Source organism: Eschrichtius robustus, chromosome 21 (assembly GCF_028021215.1).
Source record: "Eschrichtius robustus isolate mEscRob2 chromosome 21, mEscRob2.pri, whole genome shotgun sequence".
Taxonomy (NCBI): Eukaryota; Metazoa; Chordata; class Mammalia; order Artiodactyla; family Eschrichtiidae; genus Eschrichtius; species Eschrichtius robustus.
In genome coordinates, this window is record NC_090844.1 from 6868394 (window position 1) to 6883153 (window position 14760).

Here is a 14760-nt window from a genome sequence, read left to right on the forward strand (position 1 = left end):
AAAACAGAAAGAGTAACAAACAATTTCAATTTCAAGAATAATGAAAACAATGATTTAAAAAAACCCGCCAGGGGCTTCCCTGGTGGCGCAGTGGTTGAGAGTCTGCCTGCCAATGCAGGGGACACGGGTTCGAGCCCTGGTCTGGGAAGATCCCACATGCCGCGGAGCAACTAGGCCCGTGAGCCACAACTACTGAGCCTGCGCGTCTGGAGCCCGTGCTCCGCAACAAGAGAGGCCGCGACACTGAGAGGCCCGCGCACCGCGATGAAGAGTGGCCCCCGCTTGCCGCAACTAGAGAAAGCCCTCGCACAGAAACGAAGACCCAACACAGCTAAAAAAAAAATAATAAAAATAAATTAATTAAAAGAAAAAAAGAATTCTTAAAAAAAAATAAAAAAATAATTATTAAAAAAAAAACAAACCCCAAAACCCTACATTTAATGCAGAGAAATAAGGGCAAGTAATGTTAAAGATAGATACGCATAAGATAAAACATATCCAAACAGGATTAAATGAACATGTTTCACCCTAAGTAAATCCATCTGTGAAAACAATCACTGAATTCTTTTGGCTTTTTAAACCATCGTTAACATAGGTCACATTATTTCTTGGTCAAAAACGGAAGAAAGTGCATTTGACTGTGAGAACATGCACTGGACGTTTTCCGTCCAAGTCTGCCCTGATCTTGTGTCTGCCCGCGGCTGCGAGGTCTGTGTCTGGAAGGCTACCTGCCCCTCCTCCTGGGGACCAGCAGTGGCTGGCGGTGAGGAGCCAGAGGGACCAGAGCGGGAGGAGAGAAAGCGTGATAACACGGATGCAGGGCCACCACTCGGCCTGACCAAAGCCATCGGACGCCCTGTTTCAGGACACTAACCCAGACGCGTGCTTCGCTGACGCAGCGGCTTTCCCACTCGAAGGAGAGAGAATCCAGCCGCCGCGTGCGATGCCCGGCGGCAGCGCGTTCTGGGTGCGGCGGGGCTTCCCGGCGAGCACGTGCGTGGGGCGGCCACACACCTCCCCCGCCAAGGAGAAGCCCTTCCGTTTATCCACAACCTGGATGACCACGTTCTGCTTTCTGCCAGATAGGAAGAAAAACCAACGCAATGGATGTGCTTCCCGAGCAGAAACATCGAGGTGATGGCAATGAATTAAAACGTAAAAAACCGGAAGAATTCTGCATCGATGTCGGCTATGGCGCTCATGTCAATTTCTTTGCCGTCGATGACTTGAAATGTGGGGAGATAAAAAATTTCAGATCTCAACTCCAACCACCTATTCTAATGGCTGAGAAAACGGTGGCCCCAACGCTACCAGGGGTTTCCCCATGTGCCCGGGGTGGGGCAGGCCAGCATCCCACACCAGACCTCCTGACACCTGCCCAGACACCACGGCAGTTATTTACTTCTGTGTCCCGTTTGAACCAATTTGTGCATGGTCAGGACCAAGCTTCTCACTCATTTTATTTGGAAAATATAACATTTGCTGAGAGTCAAACACATCGCTTTTCTACTAAGAGGGGGAAAAAGGGGTCCTTTTTATTAAGTCATCGGATCAAATCTCAGGGCAAATTTCACAAAGCTCATCAGTGTTTATCTTCTGGTCTGTCATTCCACTAATGCTTTAAGAACCCTTTTTTTCTCTTTAAATATTCTTCCTCTCTAACTTCCTTCCCAAACAACTCTCCACTTTTCCTCTCCCTCGGTCTCCAGGCAAGTTTTGGAAATCCCCGATGAAACACAAACAATATGTAGGCTTTCTGAGCCACACTATGACGTGAACAGTGAGTTAAGAAATAAACTTCTCTCTTCTCCAAAAATTATACTCCAAAGGGAAGGAGGCAGTTTTGTCCATGCTTGTGCAGACCGTCTCTGACAATCCCCCATCCACTTTACAGCATTTCTTATTTTTATCACCAATGAACTTGGGTTTGCCAATCACAAGGACCCGTTTCTCCACTTGTGAAATGAAAGGCTTGACCTCTACCCTGGTGAGAAGTTCTCAGGGATCCCCAGGGTACAGAAGATGGATGGGTCAAGGCCGGGTCCCATCACCCCTTCAACCAGAGGATCTGTGCTTATTGGGGTTGTGGAAAATATTAAATTGGGGGGACAAAAGGCAAAGAAAACAAAAACAAAAACAAAAACAAAAAGAAGTGAAAACCTCTAACCCAGAGGCTCTTCAGAAACCTCGTTCGTTCCTGCATATCTACGATTTTCTCATTCCAAGTCTGGGAGCTGCTGGCTATTTGTAGATGTGCTAATCAATAACAAGGATCTTTTCAAGACAGGGCTAATCAATATGGCCTCAGAACGTCTAGGTCTTGTTCTTACCTTCAGACAAGAAGTATATGTGGTGCTAGAAAGAATAAAAAAGAGAATATGGCCTAAATGAAGAGTTTGATTTTCAAACCTTCAACTGGGAAAATAACTAGTTATCAGTGTTTTTTTTTTTTTTTAATTTGGGGCAAAAATATAGACTTTTAAAAATGCTAGACCTGTATTCAATATTCATTTCTGTATTAGACTATTTAGGATGACCAATATATTTCACAAGACATTAACAGAAATTGTGAGTGTGCTCCTTCTTCACTAGGTAATGTGGTTTGAACAACCAGTCCTTTTAACTTCACGCCACAGGTGGAAAGGGATCCCACTACAGAAAGTGTTGGAAGCATGCACTCTTTTTGCAGCCTGTTTTTCACTGAGATGCCCCAATGTTTCGATCAATGTCTTAAAGCCCTAAAACCTCTGATAGATATAAAAAACACAATTTTCCCCTTTGAACGAGGATTCAAAAATCTGTTGCGAAGAATATGGCACTGTATTTTTGTTGGATGTTCTATATCGTGCTAAAAGTTTAAGGATGGTGATAAGAGCACGCCAGCAAGCTGTGAACTCTCCCACAAGATGTGCACACAGCTGCTTTAACGCAGCGGTAGAAAGCTTACCACCAGAGCATTTCTTTAAGACCTTTAAGGGAAATGCTTCCACCAGTGAGGCTCCGCTTACGGGGCCTTCATGGGGTGGGGATGGCGGACATGCAGAGCCAATAGGTACGAGACAAGCAAGAGAACAGTAAATACTATAACGCCTCCAAATGCTGTCCAAACCACTCAAGAGGTCTTCAGTGCTAAACTGTTCACAGTCTTTTAACCACCTCTTTTATTTCCAGTGATCTTCTAACTCCAATACTAAGTATCTAGAGTCACAGCAATACAGCACAGAGGTATGAGCCGCCCAAGAGCACAGCAGCACAGTATATGAACGAAAACTCTAAAATTTTATATTGAGGAGAAAGTTATCAAAACAATGAGTACTTACTCAGATGGCATGCTTGTCATGACTAATGTTCTTGTTGGCTAGAGATGTCAAAAGAGAAGGAACAAAAAACAGTCAAAAATATAAAAAATATTTTTCCCACAGAAATAAACTTTAATATGTTTTCTGAAAAGTTACATCACTTAAAAGTAAACATTTAAGCATATATCAAAGGAAAAAAACTTTATATTCCTGGAAAAACAACAGCCCAAGAGATAGAAACTCAGATACTATCCCCAAACCAACCCAAAATAATCCAGGACATGAGGCGGAAGAGAAAAAAAGTTTCCCTCCTGAAGTTCGCCCTACCAGTTGGCTAGCAGACCTCCCAAAGTGCCAAACTGTGAATAAACTTCCAAGGAAGGAGAGGGTAAGAAAGGCGTTTTTCTTGCAGGCTTAGAAACCATTTTTCCTAAGGCTTCTAGGCAACCATTTTCTTGTCTTGGACACAGGTACACAGTAATGTGTGTACCTGAGTCAAGCAAATTCTTTAACTCCTTCCACACAAAAGCACAGATAATGGGACTGCTTATTTATCTGTTGGCATCTCCTATTAACTGGAAATGTAAATTTTTAAAAATAAAAGTTTAAAAATACTTTTTACTTGTATAAGAAATGCATGCTGATGGCAAAGAATTAAATGCTTTAAAAATATGTAATTAGATATATAAACTCCCCCATAGTTCCACCAGCCAGAAATGACAATCACTTAATATCAATAATTTGGTATATATGAAGCCAAATGTTCTGTTTATTTAAAAAACAAATGTGAACACACGTTATTCATACACTCTCTCAGCTCACATGATGTACTTCAAATGCATCCAGCTGCTTGGTATAACCACGAACCCACCATGGCACACGCGTCGGTGCCCTGAATGGTCCTGTGCATGAATGAGGAGGAACCAAAGACACCCAGAGGACCTGGGGACACATGATGGGACTGAAGGGCCTGTGAGCCCCATGGGTGTATTGAGGGAGCGTGGAGGAAGAGATAAGACGAATGAAAAAGATACTCAAAGGAGGCCCTCTCACAAGTGGCAGATGAGCAAGCCAGCAATGGATGACGCCGCCCTATCCCTTAGATAACCCTCTGGATCATCCTGTGTCAGCTCTCCTCTGTTTCGGGTAGGCGTGGAACGTGAGCACAGCTCCCTGGGTTGAGTCTGGAGACAAAGCCTTCACGGAGGCTTCTCTCTCTTCGCTGAATAAGAGTCTGGCTTCAGTGTCACCCTGGAATGATGACTACACAGGCCCAGTGGTGTGGCCACATCCAAGTAAAACCCAGAAGGAGGCCGTTCCAAGGCACTTACTTTCTTCTGGGGAACCATCCAAAGGACACCTGTAAGGTTTCATCGGTGGGAAATACTCATTTCTAGAACGAAGGGAAGAAGGGGAATGGGAAGAGGAAGTTCTCCTGACTTCGGCATCACTAGGCTTCGTCTCCGTGACTGCACCTCAGGCTGCTTCTCTTCTTTACCTACACTCACTCCCCACGTGGCCTCTCACACAGCCTCTGGGCTTTATTCAGCAGCAACAGGCCGAGCAGTCCCAGTTCCACGTCCCTAGCTCAGACCTACTCCTTGGTGCCCTGACTCAAAGACTCTACTGTCTATCTGACTCCTCTGTCAGGAGGGCCAATAAGGATCTCAAATGTGACATGCCCAAACCCAAGCCACTGCTCTAGTCAGGCAATTAAGCAAGAAAAAGAAAGAAAAGACATCCAAATGGGAAAGGAAGAAATAAAACTACCTCTGGTCACAGATGAGAAGATCTTACATGCAGAAAACCCTGAAGAATCCAGAAAAACTGTTAGAACTAACAAATGAATTTAGCAAAGTTGCAGGAAAACAAAAAAAATGCACAAAACTTAGTTGTATTTCTATAATTAGCCATGAAAAATCTGAAAAGGAAACTAAGAAACCAATTCCATTTGTATAGCATCAAAAAGAATAAAATACTTAGGAATAATTTAATAAAGAAGATGCAAGCCTTGTACACTGAAAATTTTTTTTTAAATTGCTGAAAAAATTAAAGATGACCTAAATAAATGGAAAGACAGCCTGTGTTCATGAATTGGAAGACTTAATATTATTTAGATGACAATGCTTGCCAAAGCAGATTCAATGTAATCTCTATAAAAATTCCAATGGCAATTTTTGTAGAAATGGAAAAATCCATCCTAAAATTCACATGGAATTCCAAGGAAACCCAAGTAGTCAAAACAATCTTGAAAGGGAACCACAAAGATGGAGGTCTCACACTTTCTGATTTCAAAACTTACTTACAGGGACTTCCCTGGTGGCAGAGTGCTTAAGAATCCTCCTGCCAGAGCAGGGGACACGGGTTCCAGCCCTGGTCGGGAAAGATCCCACGTGCCGCAGAGCAGCTAAGCCTGTGTGCCACAACTACTGAGACTGCACTCTAGAGCCCACGAGCCACAACTACTGAGCCCACACGCCTACAGCCCGTGCTCCGCAACAAGAGGAGCCACCGCAATGAGAAGCCCACATACCGCAACGAAGAGTAGCCCCCGCTCGCCGCAAATAGAGAGAGCCTGCACGCAGCAACGAAGACCCAACGCAGCCAAAAAAAATAAAAATAAATAAATAAATCTATAAAAACAAAACAAAACAAAACTTACTACAAAACTACAGTATTCAAAGTGTATGGTACTGTCATAAGGATAGATATGAAAAGAGAATTGAAACTCCGGAAATAAACCCTCACATCCATGGTCAACTGATTTTTTACAAGGTTGCCAAGACTATTAATGGGTAAAGAATAGTCTCTGACAAATGATGCTGAGAGAACTGGATATCCACATACAAAAGAATAAAACTGGATCCTTGCCTTACACTATATACAAAAATTAACTTGAATAGACATTTCTCCGAAGAAGATAAGCAAATGGCCCATAGCACGTGAAAACCGCTAGTCATTAGGGAAATTCAAACCTAAACCTAATGAGATACCACTTTCTAGCTACCAGGATGGTTCCAACAACAAAAACAACAATCAAAAAAAAAAAAACCTCCCAAAACAGCAAGTGTTGATGATGGTGTGAAGTTGGAAGCCTCATATGCTGCAGGCTGGAATATAAAATGATGCAGCCACTGTAGAAAACACTTGGTGGTTCCTCAAAAAGTTAAACATAGAATTACGATACGACCAGCAAATTTACTCCTGGAATACATCAAAAAGAATTGAAAACAAGGACTCATATACTTGTATGTGAATTTTCACAAGAGTATTACTCACAGGAGCCAACAGGTGAAAACAAACCAAGTGTCCATCAACAGGTAAATGGATAAACTAAATTTGGCAGATACATACTATGAAATATTATTCAGCCACAAAAACGAATGAAGTTCTGATATATACAACATGGATGACGCTTGAAAACATCACGCTTAAGAGAAAAAAGCCAGACATAAAAGGACAAATATTGTGTAATTCTACTTATAAAATATCTAGAATAAGTAAGTTCATGGAGACAGGAAGTAGATCAGAAGCTACCAGGGTCTGGGGGTGGGGTGGGAACCGGGAGTTATTGCTTAATGAGTACAGTTTTAGTTTGGATTGAGGAAAATGTTTTGGAAATAGCGGTGATAGCTGTACAACATTGAACATTGCCACAAAACTGAACACTTGAAAATGGTTAAAATGGCAAAATTTTCTGTTACATATATTTTATCATGATAAAGGAAAACAACGAAACTACTGATCTTCTCTCCCAAACCTATTTCTTCCACAGCTTCATTTGTTAATGGCAATTCTGTTCTTGCTCAGGTCAAAAGCATTTTCATCATTTTTGACTCTCTAATTTTTTCTCATGCCCCACATATCCAACTGTGACCTGAAACAAGAAGGCTGCCAGATATTTCTCCAGCAAAGAGGGGTTTATTCAGGATCCGCAGAAAATTGCAATTCCACGTGGGCAACCACGGCGGGTCACGTGCAAGTCCCCTTGGGGCAAACAAAGGAGAATGGCTTTTACAGAGCGAAAGCTGAATTGGGAGAGCTATCTCAACAGAGTCCATGGCTTGTCCCTGGCTGAGTCCCTGCCAGGAAAGAAAAGGAGTCCCTCTTCTTCCTGTTGGGCTCTGCTATCATCGCAGGGCGTGATGGGGTTTCTGTTTATTAATTTCGTGTACAATCCATTGACACATCCTATCAACTCAACCTTCCAAATGTATCCAAAGTCTGACCCTTTCTCATCACCTCCAGCCATAACATCCCATGTCTCACACAGATGAAGTGATGTTACTGTCAAAGCCCCTTAAATCATCTCATTGCTAAAATCCTGAGCCTCCAATTTCAATACTCAACATAGAAGCCAGAGTCGTACTATTTAGACTTAAATTAGATCATTTCACTCCAATGGCGTCACATCTCACTCTGAGTACAAGGCCCTTTACAAGAGTAAATGTATCTGCTTATCTGAACTTATTTTTTTAATTTATTTATTTTATTTATTTATTTTTGGCTGCGTTGGGTCTTTGGTGCTGCACAGCACGCAGGCTTTCTCTAGTTGTGGTGAGCGGGGGCTACTCTTCGTTGCGGTGCGTCGGCTTCTCATCACGGTGGCTTCTCTTGTTGCAGAGCATGGGCTCTAGGCGCGCGGGCTTCAGTAGTTGTGGCCCACGGGCTCAGCAGTTGTGTCTCACAGGCTCTAGAGTGCAGGCTCAGTAGTTATGGCGCACGGACTTAGTTGCTCCGCGGCATGTGGGATCTTCCCGGACCAGGGCTCAAGCCCATGTCCCCAGCACTGGCAGGCGGATTCTTAACCACTATGCCACCAGGGAAGCCCCTTATCTGATCTTATAAATTAGAAATTGGAAAGTATATCCAGTATAATTCTCTTGATCATTCAAGGAAGCTCCTTAAAAAATGACCTGTACTGATATCAGCAAGTTACTTAGAAATGAACAATAAAATAAGATGGTTGATGGAGAAATGGATAGATATATGATAAAGTCAATATAAGAAAGAGCTGGGAATTCCCTGGCAGTCTAGTGGCTGGGACTCCACACACTCACTGCCAAGGGCCCGGGTTTGATCCCTGGTTGGGGAACTGGAATCCCACAAGCGTCGTGGCACGGTCAGAAAAAAAAAAAAAAAGAAAGAAAAAAAGAAAAAGAAAGAGAGTTGGTTGTAGAATCAAGGCTGGAGGAAAAAATTGAGAAATACTTTTAAATGGAACAAAAGACTGTTGGGTGTCTTCAGTGGAAAACTGTGCACTGTTTGTCACACTTACCCTTCAGGGTTGCCTGATTCTACGGGGTTTATGCCTTTCGTTGTTTTTGAGCTACTTTACAACTCTGTTTAGTGTAGAAAACTGAAAGTAATGCAAAGTCTATAGAAATGCAAAGTCTGTCCCAAGGAGGTTTAACTGACTTTTGGGGAAAAAAGCCAGCTCTGGATGTGTTAACAAGGCCATTTCAGAACTCCTGTGGTCCATCCATGTGTCTGCTCTGTGGATTCTCCTCTGAACAGGACAAAAGAGCTTTCTGGTTCCATCACTAATTAATGAGTTAAGTAATGCATTCACTTTCTGTTATTAAGAGAGTTATGACGTGCCTTTAGAAAAACTTATCTTTCAACAGTCTTGAAGGTCTCCCACTGAGATGCCCAGCAGGTTTATCTGAAGAGGTCGGTAAACGTCATCACCAGTGAAGGACAGTCCATGGGCAGCTTACCTCCAGGCACACCTTTCACTGGCTCCAGAGGTGAATTCAGTGGCAACAGAACATTGCTGACTCTCCGTTTTTCTATTTTAATTGTCCTCTCTGCTAGTTTTTTGTCTGTTTCGTTTCATTAATAGCTAAATTATTCTCTATCAGTGGAAACAGTGGAAACTGAGCAGGACCCTGCAGGGCCCTCCTGCATACAAAATCCCCTGTGTGTCCCCTGTTTCCTGTTTGTAGAAAAAGGCTTCAGTCTCCTAGGCCTTCCCTGAGCTCCAAAGAGCAGACTCCGGCAGTTATTAATTACAGAAGTGAGGGAATGCAGAAACAAAGGAAAATCAGTCAAGAAACAATAAAACTGGGTCCTAGTTCCTCCTCGAGGGACACACAGAATGATCTGACACGTATCTTTGAGCTCTTCCGCAAGAACTAAGCCCCCTCCCACCCCCACCCAGGTGGAGGATGGTGACCACAAGCACTTAGACCCCAGACTGGCTGGAACCAGGAGGCTGGTGATTAAGACTCCTAAACTACCGCCCTGTTACCTCACCGCCAACCAATCAAAAGAAAGTCACGCATCCTGCAGCCCTCCTCCCAAATGCTGCCTTTAAAAGCCCTTCTCTGAAAGCCATCGGGGAGCTCGGGTCTTCCGAGCATGTCCTCTTTGCTGGGCCCTGCAACAGATGCTGGACTTTCCCTCACCACAGCCTAGTGTCAGTAAATTGGCTTTGCTATGCGGTGGGTGAGTGGACCCAAGTTTGGTTCGATAACAAGTGTACAATCTTTCACTTTTTTTCTGTTTGAAAATTTTTGTAAGAAAAAAGTTTAAACCATTATTCAGGTGAATATTTTGTTAACTGGCAAGGCATATGACAGCTGTTGCAAAAACAACTCAAAGGGTCAAGTATCACATTATCCCTTATAGTACTTGAAGTGTAGCAAGCATTCAGCGTGCTCTGTTGAGTGGAATAGAATTTCTATACACAAAAGTCAAGGTATTTTTCCTCCTCTTAGAATGCTATCACTACTGGAAAATACCTTATAACAGTCAATTATACAAAAAGAATATATGAAGCATAAGAAATACAATCAGATGCTAGTAGACCCAGAATAAGACTGTAATTCAGGACAACTTTTTGCAGCTCACTTGTTAGCGATTTCGTATTTGACAGGCCACTTGGCCTTTCCTTACCTCACATGTCTCATCTAAGAAACGAGACAATGAATTACTCCTAGGGTGCTACGTGATTAATAATTCTGTTGAGAGCAGATATTAACCCTAGCAGTTTTTCAAATTAGAACCTTCACAGTATGTAATTTCATGAGAATACAAGCCATTTCTTTTTTGAAAAATAAATTTATTTATTTTATTTATTTATTTTTGGCTGCGTTGGGTCTTCACTGCGGTGCGTGGGCTTCTCATTGAGGTGGCTTCTCTTGTTGCGGAGCATGGGCTCTAGGCACGCGGGCTTGAGTAGTTGTGGCACGTGGGCTTCAGTAGTTGTGGCTTGCGGGCTCTAGAGCGCAGGCTCAGTAGTTGTGGCGCACGGGCTTAGTTGCTCCACGGCATGTGGGATCTTCCCAGACCCATGTCCCCTGCAACGGCAGGCGGATTCGTCACCACTGTGCCACCAGGGAAGTCCCAAGCCACCTCTTAAGTTAGTCCTTTATCTATGTAACCTTTGCTACATGTCACATTTCAACGAAGGTAATAAAAATGGGGAGAAAGTTCGGCCACTTTATTCTCTGTTAATGATGATAATCTGACCCGCCTCCACCCCGGCCATGAAATCTGTATATAAGGTGATATTCATAGCATACAAATCTAATAAAAGTATATTTTATTTAAAATTATTGGAAAAGACCAAGAAAGACCAGCTAACATTTATGAGAACCAACCATATTCAGTGTTGAAAAATTAAATAGTCCTTTAAGACTGAGACCTGGACCTACCTGTCCTATAAGATGCATTCCCAGTCTATTCAAAGTTGATTGGCTGGGCTTCCCTGGTGGCGCAGTGGTTGAGAGTCTGCCTGCCAATGCAGGGGACACGGGTTCGAGCCCTGGTCTGGGAAGATCCCACGTGCTGTGGAGCAACTGGGCCCGTGAGCCACAATTACTGAGCCTGCGCGTCTGGAGCCTGTGCTCCGCAACAAGAGAGGCCGCGATGGTGAGAGGCCCACGCACTGCAATGAGGAGTGGCCCCCGCTTGCCACAACTAGAGAAAGCCCTTGCACAGAAACAAAGACCCAACACAGCCATAAATAAATAAATAAATAAAAATTAAAAAAAAAAAAAAACAAAGTTGATTCTCCATAACAAACTTGAACTTTATCTGATCCCTGTGCCCCAGAACCTAGAACACTGGTAAAGAGCTCTTCCCACCCTGTTATGTTCTTAGAAAAGCATAATTGAAAGGACCACACTGCTCTCTCCTTACTCCGAGACAGGACCCACCAGCACTCTTCCTCAGTGACTCAGAAAAGCCCTCCTCCATCCTCCCCATGATTCCCACGAGACTTGCTGATGACCCCCTGGTTTACCTGTCTCTGTAGAGCCCCAGGCTCCCCGCCTTCTCTTTGCAATGTTCTTCATTACTGAACATGCTCCCTATTACATCAGTCTGAATAGAATGATCTTCATTGTCTTGTGCATTCCCATTTTCTTGGCTCTGGTGCTGTGACTTGGAAGGGACTGGCCCCGTCTCCCCACCCAGGTAACCAGGGCTGAAGGTGTCCTTGTGCACCTTTCCTGAGTGGTGACCCAGGGTCCCAGTGTTAAGTCCAGATCCTGTCCTGAAGTCCAGATTCTTGTCCATTGATACCATGGTAAGAATTTGATTTTTATTCTTTCTGAGTGTTCACTCTGGTGCCAGCTTCTTTTGGTTTCATGGTTTGATCACCATAAACTGGTTGATGGTTCACAGAGATCTTGTCTTTGTTGCCTGATAGATGACAGAGAATCTGCCTTCTTAGTTTTTTCTGTTTATTTTCCTACTTTCAGCTCAAAACTATTAAGAATTTCATGCCATGAGGGAGTAGATATCTGGACTGAATTTTGTATTTCTGTGTTTATGCCATGAGAGAAATTTTGAGCTATGAGTGAAATTTTAAAATTGAAATTACAAGCTCTGGGTGTGTGTGTGTGTGTGTGCACGCACGTGCCTGTAATTCAGAAAGGCCATTCTCCCTCATCCTGAGAAAAGCATCCTGAGATGTTGTTACCAATTGAGATTATAAAATCTCTTAAAGAAGCTCTTGACTTAGAAATAAGTTGCCTATAAACTGAATATTCCTAAAATTCTCAAATATTAAGGAAATTGAACTCTCAGTATTTTAAACAGAGCTAAAAAAAAAGTATTCTTTCAAAAAAATTTTTTTGATTTCCTTATTTTCTTTTTTTTTTAATTGGGGTATAGTTGATCTACAATATTATATTAGTTTCAGGTTACAAAATAGTGATTCAAAATTTTTATAGATTATACTCCATTTAAAGTTATTATAAAATATTGGCTATATTCCCTGTGCTGTACAATATATCCTTGTAGCTTATTTATGACGAGCCTGGTCCCTGGCTTACAGGGATCTTAGAGTAAGGGAGTAACTTTGCAGCAGGCCCAAGAACTATAGGATACAGTGGGGACCTCAGAAGAAAGGAATTCACCCAAATTTATAGGCACCGCAGGTGAAATCTGACAGCAAGCCCTTGGCTTGGCTTCCTTGCCCCAAGAGGCTTTTAAATGTTACAATCTAAGATTCCTTATGAAAACATCCTGGATGGTAAATTACCATTCTTGCTGCCCCTATGTAAACACAGCTAATGAGACCAGCCTTATTCTGTGATCATAAATAATCTTTCTTTGATTATTGGGGGAGGGACTATAGAAAAAAATTTTGTTTCTATGGGAAACTCTGCACTGTTTACAGCACACCATTCCAGGACTTCAGAGTCTAGCCATGTTCGCTGAGTTATTCTGCACCTCTGTGTAGACTGCAGGGACCTGATGCGTGTGAAAACTCTTGTTTTGTCTGGTAGAGATTTACTTGACTTCCTTTTCCTCTAGGGAAAAACCAGTTTCCACCCCTATCTGCATATTGGCCCAGATCTTGTTACCCTGCCCAAATTGCCCATTCTTACCAAATTGCCAGTTCTTCGGGTTTCCTTCACTATCTGGCTACAGGCCCCCAAACTAATGTCTCGGCACCAGCAGGAGCTGGCACCAGTCTGCCCGGACCCCCCATCTGGACTCCAGTTATCTTGCAGCTGGCGCTTCTCCCCAGGATCTGAAGGAGCCCTGGGCACTGCAGCCCAACAACATGACCGCAGGTGGGCAGGGTCCTCTCTGGACAGGCCACAGGAGAGTCTGGCACACGCCTTTGTGCGAGAGGTAACCATGCCTGTGGGCAGCCTCGCTCGAGACCCTCAGGACCCTTGACAAGCTGTCCTGCAAAACCAACAGATGCTCCTCTGTCCTGCAAAACCAACAGATGCTCAGGCAACCCTGAGACCCCCTAGACCAGGCCCCTCAGGGCTCAGCTCCTGAGTCTTCACTATAATACAACCTTCTACATCAATTTGTTTTGCTCCTTTTCACTTTAGGAATCCCTCTTTCACAATGTCTGATATCCAGGACCCTAAAGCAACCAACATTTGCCATCAACAGATGGAACCAACACCAGCAAGAATCCCCTGGAGACTATGAGACTCAGCTTTGCCTCACTCAGAAGGTTTACGATCACTTCCAAGTTCTTTGCTGAGGAACCACATCCTTTGCTCTGGGACTGAGAACATGGAACCCGAGCCCTGAGCTCCTGGGAAATAGTGCTGGCTAGAAACACACCACCCTCGTGTTTGAAGAGGCTAACCCCAAAGGACCACTCTGCTCTCCATGACCTGCACCACCTCTCTTCCTCCACTGACTCAGATGAGACCATCTTCATTCTTGTCTTCGTTCCCAAAGACCCCTAGTGACGCCCTTGTTTACCCGGCTCTGTGAGACCCCAGCCCTCTCCTTCCCTTGAGTGTTCCCCATTAAAGAACGAGCTCCATATTACAGCGGTCTGAATACAAACAGCTCCCTAATTTCCGGTGCATTTTGTCTCGCACAACTGCTACACTTTCGTTTTAACTGCCTGGGAAGAGAGTTCTGAGAAAGGCTGTGAATACCCAAGATGCAATTGTCTCATTAGGTCCTCTACTGAAGTGTTTTAATTTCAAATGTCAAGTTTGTCCTCTTTGGTCAGTTTTGAATACAAACCCATGAAAACACGAGGAAACCCCTGAATAATTAATGGGAACAGAATGATCCTATCCTTAAGAAAGAATATAGTCAGATACCAAATATTCATTTAGTCAATAAATACTAAATAAGCCAGAATAATCTATCAAGCACAAAACCAGACACCAGAGACACAAAGAACAATGATTCCCGCCCTTAAGAGGGAGACAAGCTTTTTGATATAAATTATAATCCAGTCAAATTACAGGTATCATCAGATATACGTATAGTTGAGAGTACAAAGGGAAGAAAACTGTCTGCCTGGAGGGGGAAAGTGGTCAGGAAATCTTGAAGGAAAATGTCACCAAGCTCAGACTTGGAGGAGGAGGAGGAGTTTGGCAGGTAGGGTAGGACAGGAGGACAGCTACGCAAAGAAATGGATGTGACAGGAAGTGGCTCCTTTGGGAATCTGAGAGTAGTTTGTATGGATGCACCAAGATGTCACTTAGGAGACCAACATTCAGAATAAGACAAA

General features: G+C 43.3%; 1 protein-coding gene across 6 annotated transcripts in view; it reads right to left on the minus strand.

Annotated features, from left to right (window-relative positions):
• MCPH1 (microcephalin 1) overlaps positions 1 to 14760 on the minus strand; it is a 228312-nt gene that overhangs the window by 151213 nt on the left and 62339 nt on the right. For 3 of the 6 annotated variants that reach the window (XM_068532031.1, XM_068532036.1, XM_068532035.1), the window contains exon 10: positions 3321 to 3358. The exons of the other annotated variants lie outside the window; for them this stretch is intronic. In XM_068532031.1, the coding sequence (XP_068388132.1) occupies positions 3321 to 3358 (38 nt within the window). The remainder of the gene's footprint in view (positions 1 to 3320; positions 3359 to 14760) is intronic. 6 annotated transcript variants of the gene reach the window in all.